The 12553-nt window shown below is 43.5% G+C and overlaps 1 protein-coding gene across 2 annotated transcripts in view; it reads right to left on the bottom strand.

Moving 5' to 3' along the window:
• LOC110537072 (kinesin-like protein KIF2A) overlaps positions 1–8377 on the bottom strand; it is a 29027-nt gene extending 20650 nt beyond the window's left edge. For both annotated transcript variants that reach the window (XR_016484908.1, XM_090191867.1), the window contains exons 1-2: positions 8165–8377; positions 6632–6726 (exon numbers count right to left, since the gene is read on the bottom strand). Coding sequence is in view for 1 of the 2 variants with exons in the window: in XM_090191867.1 (XP_090047993.1) it covers positions 6632–6726; positions 8165–8228 (159 nt within the window). In the remaining variant the exon portion in view is untranslated. The remainder of the gene's footprint in view (positions 1–6631; positions 6727–8164) is intronic.
• Positions 8378–12553: the final 4176 nt, after the last annotated feature.

Here is a 12553-nt window from a genome sequence, read left to right as displayed (position 1 = left end):
GTACTATTTAATGACGCTGCCATTTGAGGACTTGTAAGGCATCTGTTTCTCAAACTACATCACTGGGCAGAGGCAACCAGGTTTTTGGCTAAAATGTCCTGGTACCTGGTAAATTTCATGATGTTGTTGACATTAACAAGGGCCCCAGGACCAGTGTAAGCAAAACAGCCCCGTAACATCAAAGATCCACCACCATAACCATATTTAACAGTAGGGATGTTCTGCAGATGCATTGTTCTTTCTAAGGCCAAACCCACCATTAGTGTATGTGGCCAAAGACCTATATTTTCATGTCATCTGACAATAGCACTGCCTGGACTTAACTAAACAAATCAAATGTATTTAGATAGCCCTTCGTACATCAGTTGATATCTCAAAGTGCTGTACAGAAACCCAGCCTAAAACCCCAAACAGCAAGCAATGCAGGTGTAGAAGCATGGTGGCTAGGAAAAACTCGGAAGAAACCTAGAGAGGAACCAGGCTATGTGGGGTGGCCAGTCCTCTTCTGGCTGTGCCGGGTGGAGATTACAACAGAACATGGCCAAGATGTTCAAATGTTCATAAATGACCAGCATGGTCCAATAATAATAAGGCAGAACAGTTGAAACTGGAGCAGCAGCACGGCCAGGTGGACTGGGGACAGCAAGGAGTCATCACGTCAGGTATTCCTGAGGCATGGTCCTAGGGCTTAGGTCCTCCGAGAGAGAGAAAGAAAGAGAGAATTAGAGAGAGCACACTTAAATTCACACAGGACACCGAATAGGACAGGAGAAGTACTCCAGATATAACAAACTGACCCTAGCCCCCCGACACATAAACTACAGCAGCATAAATACTGGAGGCTGAGACAAGAGGGGTCAGGAGACACTGTGGCCCCATCCAAGGACACCCCCGGACAGGGCCAAACAGGAAGGATATAACCCCACCCACTTTTCCAAAGCACAGCCCCCACACCACTAGAGGGATATCTTCAACCACCAACGTACCATCCTGAGACAAGGCTGAGTATAGCCCACAAAGATCTCTGCCACGGCACAACCCAAGGGGGGGGCGCCAACCCAGACAGGATGATCACATCAGTGACTCAACCCACTCAGGTGATGCACCCCTCCCAGGGACGGTATGAGAGAGCCCCAGTAAGCCAGTGACTCAGCATTGGTACTTGGATTGGAACCGGTGCTATGGTCATATGACACGAAAATAGAGGTCTTTGGCCACACACACCAGCGGTGGGTTTAGCCTTTGATGTTATGGGGATGTTTGCTTCCTAGGGCCCTTATTAAGGTCAACGGCATCATGGACTTTACCAAGTACCAGGACATTTTAGCCAAAAACCTGGTTGCCTCTCCCAGGAGGCTGAAACTTGGCCGCAAGTGGATCTTCCAGCAAGACAATAACCCCAATATGGCACGACTGCCATATTGCATCTCCATCCCAAAACCCTTGTTTGGAAGAGTACTTCGCCAGACTGCCAAGAACCTTGCCCTCATCCAGGCCAGAGACACAGTAGTGATGACACCAAAGGCCTAGTTGATCTCTGCACCAGACAGGATGCTCGTCACCATTCCTGGGGTCCAACATGTACGCTGCGGCATGTATGGGCTTCAGGCAGAAGTCTTCATGCTTTTTGAAGAAGTCGCAGGGCAGTATGAATTTCTTCTCTTACATCTGCAAGCAGAGTCTGGACATCAGACAGGATGGCATTGTCTCCCTCAATCCGTGCAATGGCTACTGCTACAGGTTGCAGGATTTTCAGGCTGCTTCCCACTCTCTCTCAAAATACATAATCCAGGAGGATCCTCTTGATGGGGCTGTCCATATTGGCAGACTGTGATATGGCCATTTCTTCACTCCTTCCCCTCTAGGAGACTGTCAAACATGACAACACCACCCCAAAGGATGTTGCTGGGCAGCTTCAATGTGCTGCTCTTATTCTTCTCACTTTGAATGGTGAGGCAGATTTCTTCTACAACTTGATTACCCTTTCATACCTAACCAATTCATTGGCTCTCTTGTAGAGTGTATCCATTGTTTCAGTGCCATGATGTCCTTGAGGAGCAGATTCAATGCATGAGCAGCACAGCCAATGGGTGTGATGTGAGGGTAGGACTCCTCCACTTTAGACCAAGCAGCCTTCATGTTCACAGCATTGTCTGTCACCAGTGAAAATACCTTCTGTGGTCCAAGGTCATCGATGACTGCCTTCAGCTCATCTGCAATGTAGAGACCGGTGTGTCTGTTGTCCCTTGTGTCTGTGCTCTTGTAGAATACTGGTTGAGGGGTGGAGATGATGTAGTTAATTATTCCTTGCCCACAAACATTCAACCACCCATCAGAGATGATTGCAATACAGTCTGCTTTCTCTATGATTTGCTTGACCTTCAGTTGAACTCTGTTGAACTCTGCATCCAGCAAATTAGTATATAAAGCATATCTGGTGGGAGGGGTGTATGCTGGGCAAAGAACATTCAGAAATCTCTTCCAATACACATTGCCTGTGAGCATCAGAGGTAAACCAGTTGCATACACAGCTCGAGCAAGATATTCATCAGCATTTCCCTGACTACGTTCCTCCAATGAGTCAAAAAAAACTTCAGATTCCAGGAGGACCATGAGCTGTATCGATGAGGTGTCTGATTCATCATTTTCACCTCGAATAGAAGTAGAGGGACTTTTGTCTGAGATTGCTTTTTGTCAGCGCTGAAGAAACTTTATGCACTTGGCCAGATCATTCTGCATCTTTGTTGCATTCTTCACATATGATTTGGTACATTATTTGCAGATGTACACAGCTTTTCCTTCTACATTAGCTGCAGTGAAATGTCTCCACACATCAGATAGTGCCTGTGGCATTTTCCTGTAAAGATTAGGAAAGAAATGAGTACAATTCCATGTAAAGATAAATAGTTAAGCAGTTTGATTAGACAACAACTTTGTAAGATAAATGTTTTAAAAAGAAACACGTATGGAAACAGGTGAATTAACATTCCTCAGTTAGCAGGCTCAAGCGAGCTAAAACCCACATGGTAGCAAAAACTAACTAGCAGAAATTGTTAACAAGTTAGAAATTCTTTAAACACACTTTGCTGTAGGCTACTATTTACTAGTTAAACAAAAATCATGTTTGTCATATTACATATATTCACCCCACCATATTCACCCCACCCAGTATTGTAAAACTTACCAGAAAGCATGTAGTCCTTGTCTCAGACAGTGTAGTAGTGTGGGCTCAATAGCATCTCATTAGTGTGCAAGATCTTTAGAAGCAGCTGTACATGTGATTGAAGACTGCACTGCACATGTGATGGAAGAATGCACTGTGCATGCAGAGGATTGCAATTCCATTGAATTGGGGATAGTTTAACCAAAATATGCCACAAGACCTAGAATTGCCTTATGTGTATCCCACAAAAAAGGTTCACTGTTATAAGCTAACTTTTTTGATGAATTTAAGCAAAATTCCCCAAATTAACTTCCCATGGAAAATTTCAGTAAAAATTATGGAAATTTACCGAAAAGTTTCCGACCCTTTGCAACCCTACCCCAAGCACACATCAAAATCCACAAAAAAATAGTTAATTGACCACACAATCACATTTTGAAATGTCCATCTCAGTCTCTGGACTTGAAAACCTGTGGTAGGGCAGTTCATAAGCGCAGACAAAGGATATAAAAGATCTGGAAGGGTTCTGTATGGAGGAATGGTCTAAGATCCCTCCCAATGTGTTCTCCAATCTCAGAAAACATTTTAGAAAAAGGCTCATTGTCGTCATCCTCGCAAGGGGAGGGTGTTGGAGTATTGAAAACAGGGGATCCAGTCATTTTGACCCGTTTTTTTTTTAAATACAATATAGGCTCAGTACTATTTTATACTGTATTTTTTCCTAATCTTTATCAAGGTATCCAATAATGGTAAGGCTAGTAGTATAAGTAGTGGTAGTAGTGCGTTGCTAGGCAACGACATAAACAATGGCACTTTTATATGAATGTACTGGCTATGTGTGTGTCGCCTAGTATGTCATGGGCAGGACAGGCTCTAACAATGGGAATTCCAATCCACCCGTTGTAAAAAGTTCAGTATTTGTATTATTTATACTATACAGTCTTTTTTGCTAATCTTTATCAAGGGATCCAATAATTCCAAAGCCCACTGTATTGGTGGTGTTGGGTGAAAAAAAGCTAAAGACAAATGTTTGTCTTGTATGGACTAATAAAGTAATCTCGTAACTCAGGAAGACAAGAAAGTCACACTTTTTCGCTTCATGTGCAGTGAGGTTGATTAACCAGTGACATTTAAGAAGAGAAATAGGCTACCATGTTTTAAAAAAGACGTGTGAAGGAGCTCGCTCACGCGCACACACCAAGGGCTGCACAATGAATCTAATTCACACCGAAATCTAAATATTGACATGTGCAATGTCTATATCGCAAGAGAGCCACACAGCAGCGTGTAACGCCCGTTTTTATAGTTTACTCTGTTTGTTGTCTCTCTCTCTCCCTCTGTCCTCTTGAGGCTGCTTCCCACACAAAAGCCCCACCCCTGTCAATCAAGCAGCGCAGTTCCTCCTTGCTGTAGGAATCACAATAAATATACCAAACTTTAGGAACACCTTCCTACCATTGAGTTGCCCTCAGAACAACCTCAATTAGTCGGGGCATGGGCTCTACAAGGTGTCGAAAGCGTTCTACAGGGACGCTGGCCCATGTTGACTCCAATGCTTCCCACAGTTTTGCCAAGTTGGCTGGATGTCCTTTGGGTGGTGGTCCATTCTTAATACACACGGGAAACTGTTGAGCGTGAAAAACCCAGCAGCTTTGCAGTTCTTGACATTAACTGGTGCGCCTGGCACCTACTACCATATCCTGTTCAAAGACACTTACATTTGTTTGTCTTGCCCTTTCACCCTCTGAATGGCACACATACACAATCCATGTCTCAAGGCTTTAAAAAACAAACATATTTAACCCATCTTCTCCCCTTCATCTACACTGATTGAAGTGGATTTAATAAGGGACATCACTAACGGATCATAGCTTTCACCTGGATTAATCTGGCCAGTCTATGTCATGGAAAGAGCAGGTATTCTTAATGTTTGTATACTCAGCGTAAGTTTACATGCTGTTCTGTCAAATGCAGTCAACAGATTGTTCCAAACAAGACAACTCTGCTTTCCACTTTGCTTCTTAATATAAATCATTTTATTTCTATGATTGCAACAGTTCACCTATCTAAAGAGTTATGATCTATATGTCTAGGCTGTTTACATGTTATCTAGACGTTTGTGACTAACTATTTGTTTTTGTGCCTATATTTACTGACTCCGGTCATATTGACTTGCCTAGTATGAACGACTTGTCGGTCATACTGACTTGACTAGCTAAATAAAGGTTAAATTAAAAATTAAAATTCACCCGGTGTTTTGTGCGCGTTCGTAAATTAATCCGTTACTCTACGCTCTGGCACACTCAGACGAGAGTGTTCTGAAATCGGAGTAGATAGCCAGAGTTAATTAACATATCTTGCATTCACAAGTTAACTGAATAAGCCGTTCAAGTTCTTGCAGGCTAACCAAATGACACCTGCATCTCTAGCTGTGTAGCCACCGAAAAACGATATGAGGGGAAAACGTCAGTCACTCACCCACTCCTTCAATGACTTGACATCCTCCTAGCAGCTAGCTACCTAGTTAACGTTAGGCTCTGCGTTTTTAGCTTGCTACATAAATAGATACACTTGAATGTCATTGTATGCTGTAGCGTTAATATTTCTCTTCAATGGAACTAAGGAGCACAAACCATGAAAAACTGCACCAGAACATTATTCCTCATCCACCAAACTTTACAGTTGGCACTATGCATTCGGGCAGGTAGCGTTCTCTTGGCATCCGCCAAGACTGCCAGACGGTGAAACGTTTCTACTGCTCCACAGTCCAATAGTGGCGAGCTTTACACCCCTCCAACTGACGCTTAGCATTGAGAATGCTAATCTTAGGGTTGTGTGCGGTTGCTCAACCATGGAAACCCACTTCATGAAGCTCCCGACGAACAGTTATTGCGCTGACGTTGCTTCCAGAGGCAGTTTGGAACTCTGTAGAGTGTTGCAACCGAGGACAGATGATTTTCACTTGGCGGTCCCGTTCTGTGAGCTTGTGTGGTCTACCACTTCGCGGCTGAGCCGTTGTTGCTCCTAGACTTTTCCACTTCACAATAACAGCATTTACAGTTGACCTGGGCAGCTCTAGCAGGGCATAAATTTGACAAACTGACTTGTTGGAAAGGTGGCATCCTATGACGGTGCCATGTCGAAAGTCACTGAGCTCTTCAGTAAGGCCATTCTATTGCCAATGTTTGTCTATAGAGATTGCATGGCTGTGTGCTCGATTTATATACCTGTTTATATACCTGTCAACAATGGGTGTGGCCGAATCTACTCATTTGAAGAGGTGTCCGCATACTTTGTATATGTAGTGTATTACGATTGTCTGTTTGTTTCATATCTACAAAGTAGTAAAAACGTTGTTAGTTCCACTTTAAGGGCATCTATAGTAAAGCTGATTTGCAGTAAATCCTATTTCTGATACAAGCTGATAGGGGGTCAGACATGAATGCGTAACACACACACACACAGTACCTCTTTCCCTTTCGTGTCTCCATTCTCTATCCACTCCACCGTGACACTCTCGTTGTCTTCATTCAGTGACGTCACCATGGCCTGGTGGATTCGACCTGCAAGATACATGTTATAAACATATAGATAACATCTGTATTGTAGACTACTACAGGCTACAGAACCAGAAAATCTTCATTCAGCCATGTGACCACGTCATGATGAATTCGTCCTGGCTGCCATAGACAAGAGAAAACACTTGTAGACTCATACAGTTATACACTCTTGACTATTGAAATGCAGCCATGACCAAAATACATTAGATCACACTGACCAAAGAGGAGGATGAGACCAGCCAGAATCTGCCAGGATGGGCAAGAGGCCTTCAAGTGACAGATGTGTCAATATCCCTGGATCTGATTGGTTGTCAAAAGCTTTTATGCATGTCAACATTAGATTGTTTGCCTTTTGTTATGTTACTGTACATGCAAAATGGTTTGTTTCCATAAGGTCTCATTCTAAACAGCTACAGCTCTTCTCTTTGCGATGAGTCCAAATTACAACAAACATACAAAAATACAGTCACACACAGTTGCTTGATAACAAATAGTCATACATTTGCAGATAATAAAACAATGAAGACATATTCATTGCTGCTGAAACACTAACAGAGCATGTATTTTGCTAGTCCTTCCCCAGAGCAAGAACAGGCGGGAATGAAATAAATAGCAACCAAATACTTTTCACTTTAGACTAACAAGCCCTACTTTATAAAGTAGTAGCTAGTAGGCTATATTCAGTGGCTACTGCCAGCTACAATACTAGGCTACTATGCGCAATGGGCGTGGTCCTGATGTTTGATTACATTTGTCTACTACTAGCACAGATCCGAGCAAAGACAACAGTCACAAATCATCATCATCATCATTCTGGAGATGCTCTTAGATGTATTCACCATACACCATATCACCCCATAATATCACACCCAGGGAATGAAGTGGATATGATAGGCCATTGTAATCTAATCACAAAGCAATGAAATCAAGATGATCACCCGATATTTGTTCAATGAGAGTGTAAGCTACTGTAATGACAAGCGCATGCATGCTAGAGCTGAACAGTCTACTGTGACTATTCCCACTTTGCCTGTTAGCTAAATGCTATAGCGGATGAATGGAGTATCATTGCCAGCCAGCCAGCCAGCACGGCCTATAACCGCACAGGTGGATGCATCCTCCCTGCTACTAGCTAGCCGGCTAGCCTTATCCACTAAAGGCTACGTCATTCAGGTAATAACCCATTTGATTGACAGCCGCTATGTCAGACAGGGACGCTATGTCAGACTGTGACGCTATGTCAGACAGGGACATGGCAATAGCGCCGAGCACAGATCTCCATGCCATTGCTACGCTAGTTATCCAACTCAGCATCCTGTCTGCCTAGGCGCTGCCTGGAAGCAACAAAGATGATGTAGCTAACGCGACAGCGCCTCAATGAAAAATGCATCTTCACCCAGCTAGCTAGCTAGCGGTCGACAAGGGGAGATCTCTGTCTTACCATCACTCCGTTTGATTTCCACGTAAATGCCGATTAGAATCTTTCCAAAGACAGCGACGGCCATCCCTCATGTGTGTAGTATGTGTGTGTATGGCTGTAATATGGGTGTGTAGTTGTTCAATTGGAGGGGGACCAAGTTGCGCCGCAGAGAAGAGAAATCGGGAGGAGGTCAGGAGGATAGAGGGAGAGACAGAAGTGCGCACGCGCCAAGACAACCTTCCCTCCTCCAGAACCGAGAAAACGCTAAAAAACAGAAGCATCCAAGAAGCCAGTTGGCTGCTATTTGTGCTTTTGTCTTCTAGCTACAATTATAATATTTATGCAATGTTCTGTTGATGTGCATTTGAGTGAAAAAGCAGCACGCTCACTATGTTGCAAGATAAGAGGCTTATGTGGACTTGGCTAATTCTATAAATGCGTATAATTCCCCATGCATAACCAAGGATTGAGAGTATAATAGTCTATAAGTATGTAATATTGTTAATTTAAAGGTTTACAATTTCAATAATTATGATATACACATATATTATTATATGCATATCGTATATATGCTAAATTGGTCAACATGATTGTTAAATGCTCTGTTTAGATTGTGATATTATTATTGTACTAGGCTAAATGTTAATCTCCTCTTGATTTCACATGCACTTTATTATTCTGAAAAACAAATCTGGATGATATTAACTGTGTGCCTCTCCATAGCTGCATCGGAAGAACAGTCTGTCTGCATCTCAATCAGTGATGCAGTTGTCATTACAGACATGGTCGTAGAATGCACCCATGGGAATCTACAAAGAATCACATTGTAGAAGAAGCAAAACACCAGTACCACAACTCTGTCATCAAGTTTGTAAAAACTTGTTTTCTAGATCAAGTTGTTCCCAACCCCACTTATACATTAAGATCTCCACAGAACATTGACTATTGGAATTGATAAGTAAGTACTTATTTTCATCAAGCCCAACAGAAGAGAAAGTTGATTGGGGCCACTATACACTGACTATACAGTATGTTGTGCAGGTTGACGTTTATTGTCATGAGTCTTGTCCTGGAGGCAGTACTGCGCAGAACTGTTAGCCTTAGACCAACTGCAAAGTCAAAATAAGCTAAATTCATGAAAACAAAAATGTGCTTTTTGTTTTAATTCAAGTTTAGGGTTAGGAATTACAGTTTTCAGTGTGGTTAGGGTTAGGTTTAAAATCAGACATTATTACTTTGTGGCTGTGCCAGCTATTGACCACACTGCAGAGCTGCCTCCAGAACAAGATTCAGGACAAGAAACGCTAACCTGCGAGAGGTATAGTCCCATCTTGTCATTCCCACCTTGAACCATACCATGGCAGCAGAGGGCCATCTAGTAGGCATCTCTAACATGGGCCCTATTTTAATATTTGATAAACGCATCCTAATCTCACCTATTTGATTGGTAAGATTCCGGCAAGGAAGTGAGAACGGAGCGATGTATATTTAACTTTTTAAAACAGGTCCTTCATTTGTATTTCTCATGTGGTATTTTACGTTTCACTTTGTGTTGCTGAAGAAAGATATAGTTTGGTGAGTTGTTGGATAGTTTTGTGCTGTTCTAAATCTAATACAACTCATTAATATAGGTCAAACACAAGTTAATCCCAGTCAGACATCCATACAGTCAGTCAGAACACGACACTGTTAGTCACTCTGTGGATGGTGAGGATGATGATGAGGATGATGATGCATTCACAGTGTCTCACATATGCAGAGTCATCTGTCAGGGAAACTAACAGCAGTAACACTGTCCCTCCTCTACCCAGCCCTGAGCTGCAGCTGTCACTTCTACACAGACAGAACCACAATCCAATCCAAAAGATGAATGAAGCTGCCTGCCTCTCTTCTCTCTCGCTCTCTCTCACGCACGAATGCACGCACGCACACTCACATACCCTGCATCTCTCTTCCTGTCAATCCAGAGGGCCCATCCATTCCCCAAGGTGTCGGCCATCGTTGTCTGGCCTATCTGTTTCCCCAGCAACCAAGTCCCTTGCTGTCAGCTGTGAGGGACTACCTTCTGTCTGTCTGCTTTGTCTCCTACTGGATTAAGGAGGACATAGTACAGCTTGATGGTGTTTGATGATTGTTCTTTGTTTGTGTGTATAGGGGTGGATGCGTATGGGGAGAGAGACTGTGTGTGTGTGTGTGTGTGTGTGTGTGTATGGAGTGTGTGGGTGTACAATATCCAAAATAGACAAGATTTTCCCTACGATCAAAGGAAGTACTTAACAAATAGCCCCATTGGCACCAAGTCATATTTATTACATTATCATCGCCATAGAAATACCTCTTCCCCAAACAGATTGGTCAGTCGGACACAGTGACTGAACTGTAAGCCCATAAGCCCAGAGCAGCCTGCCATGCATAGGCAATATGGAGATCATTCGCATTATTTTACATACCAATATCTCATGTAATGCAGGCAGCGATCGCTGGGAGTCTATTTTGCGGTCATGGATAATTCAGGATGCGAGCAGACCATGCATATGGAGATCCTTTGTAGGGGGCTGAGGAGGATTTGGAGATTGCTCAATTCACCCCTCATTCAGCCTCCTCTCCACTCCTCACTCCCCACTGTAATAGCACAGGCCTCGCTTTCAAGCCGCAATAAGGAAATGTTGTATACCGGTACCTCCATCCATCCCTCCAGGGCTGCAGTCATGTCTAAGTCTATGGTCACTAACCCTGGCATGTCCAGTATTGCCATTACCACTGTGCAGCCAAGACTGAGTGAGTGTGTACGCTCTCACAAGCTAAAGCAATGCTCTCTACTTATTTGTCCCCCCCCCTCTCTCTCACCGAATGCCCATCTAAATGAAAGCATGTCAGCCCTGCTTAGGCCTGCGTAGCTCTAATGGTGAATCCTCATTATTAATTTCCTTAGAGACTTTGCTTTTCAACATGGCTGCAACTGTAGAAAGGCCTGTCATGCCGTTCCACTGTCTGTCCATGGTCTGGCATGCAGATAGCTGGCTCCAAGATAACCCGGGCATGTCTTCCTCACTCCACATTCCATGTGTGTGTGTGTGTGTGCGTGCATGCTGTGACATGGCAGACATCCCAGGACTAATTACCATTGTCATGGAAGTAGATCAGAGCTGGACAGAACAGTCAGGAGGGAGGAGCATTTACAACCAACATTCAGTGTTCTGTGTTCTTAGTGGACAGTGTGAGCCATAGGAATAGAATGACTACTATGCACATACCGGCCACAGAACCTTGATTACAATGGGAATGTCCATTCTAATGTAGTTCTATGTTGGGAGCAGAGGCAGGGAAACAGATTCTGTGTCTAATGGTTTCTGGCAGCGATGGGCCCTTAGTCCTGTTCACTGGAGCCGCAACATCCCCCCAGGGATACACCGGCTGTTAGAGCTACCCCTCCTCTATATTCTATCACTCTATTGCTCCTGTCCTCCCTTTGTTACACACGTCATTAAAAAGAAGAAAGTTCTGCATATATCTGATGTACTCTTATAGCTAGACTACATATCCTCTATATCCCCTCAAATCCTATACCCATCCATCTTTTTAATAGGAAATGTATTTTCAACCAAACTCTGTGGAGTCCAATTTTCAGGGTAGAAGTTCTAAATTGGGATTTATATGTTTTAGTATTTATGTAATCTTGGGAATCACATATGAGTAGTTGAACTGTTTTCTTGTCTTGGGCTAAGGTTTTGACTAGGGTTAGGCTGGGGTGTGGACATGAAGCTAAGGTAAGGGTAGGGGTTAGGGTTTTGGCTAGTTTGGGTTGAGTAGGGGTGTAGACATGAAGCTAGGGTTAGGGTTATGGTTAGTGTTTTTGGATAGTAGTCTATTAGTACGTTCACCAAGACACAAAGAGGAGAGGGAGGAGGAGAGAGGGTAGGAGGAGAGGTGGGGAAGAGGATAGGTGGGGGTGGTGTGGGGGGGGGGGGGGGGGGTGCAAAGGAGGAGGAGCGTGAAAGGGGAAACGGGTGAGGAGACCTCTCGGGACAGGATGCATCACTTTGAAGTGCATTCTGGGATAGCTTGCTGCATTCTGGGATAGCAGTGCAGCCAGACTTTTCACATATCCCATATCAGCTACATAAACTATAAACAGTGGTCTCTCGCTCTCTCTCATATAAAATGTTAATTTGACTACTGAGACTTGTCAACTGCTGGAAAATGTATATCTTGTCAGTTGATCTTCCCTGTGTTTCTCAACATGTTATAATCAATTTTTTGTCCGAGAGGCAGCAAATGTCCTTTATCTTTCAGTCAGAGTGTTCCTGTGTTCTTCATGCCCGGCCTGCCATACTGCTTCTTGTCATTTATTTCAATATGGCCACTTCATGGTTAGATGATAAAGCCATTATCTGAGCTATTCAATATCTG

The sequence above is a fragment of the Oncorhynchus mykiss genome, chromosome 12 (genome assembly GCF_057628025.1).
Source record: "Oncorhynchus mykiss isolate SJ-2025 chromosome 12, ASM5762802v1, whole genome shotgun sequence".
Lineage (NCBI taxonomy): Eukaryota > Metazoa > Chordata > Actinopteri > Salmoniformes > Salmonidae > Oncorhynchus > Oncorhynchus mykiss.
The sequence above is the reverse complement of the archived record's forward strand: the minus strand, read 5'-3'. Positions and strand labels throughout refer to the sequence as shown.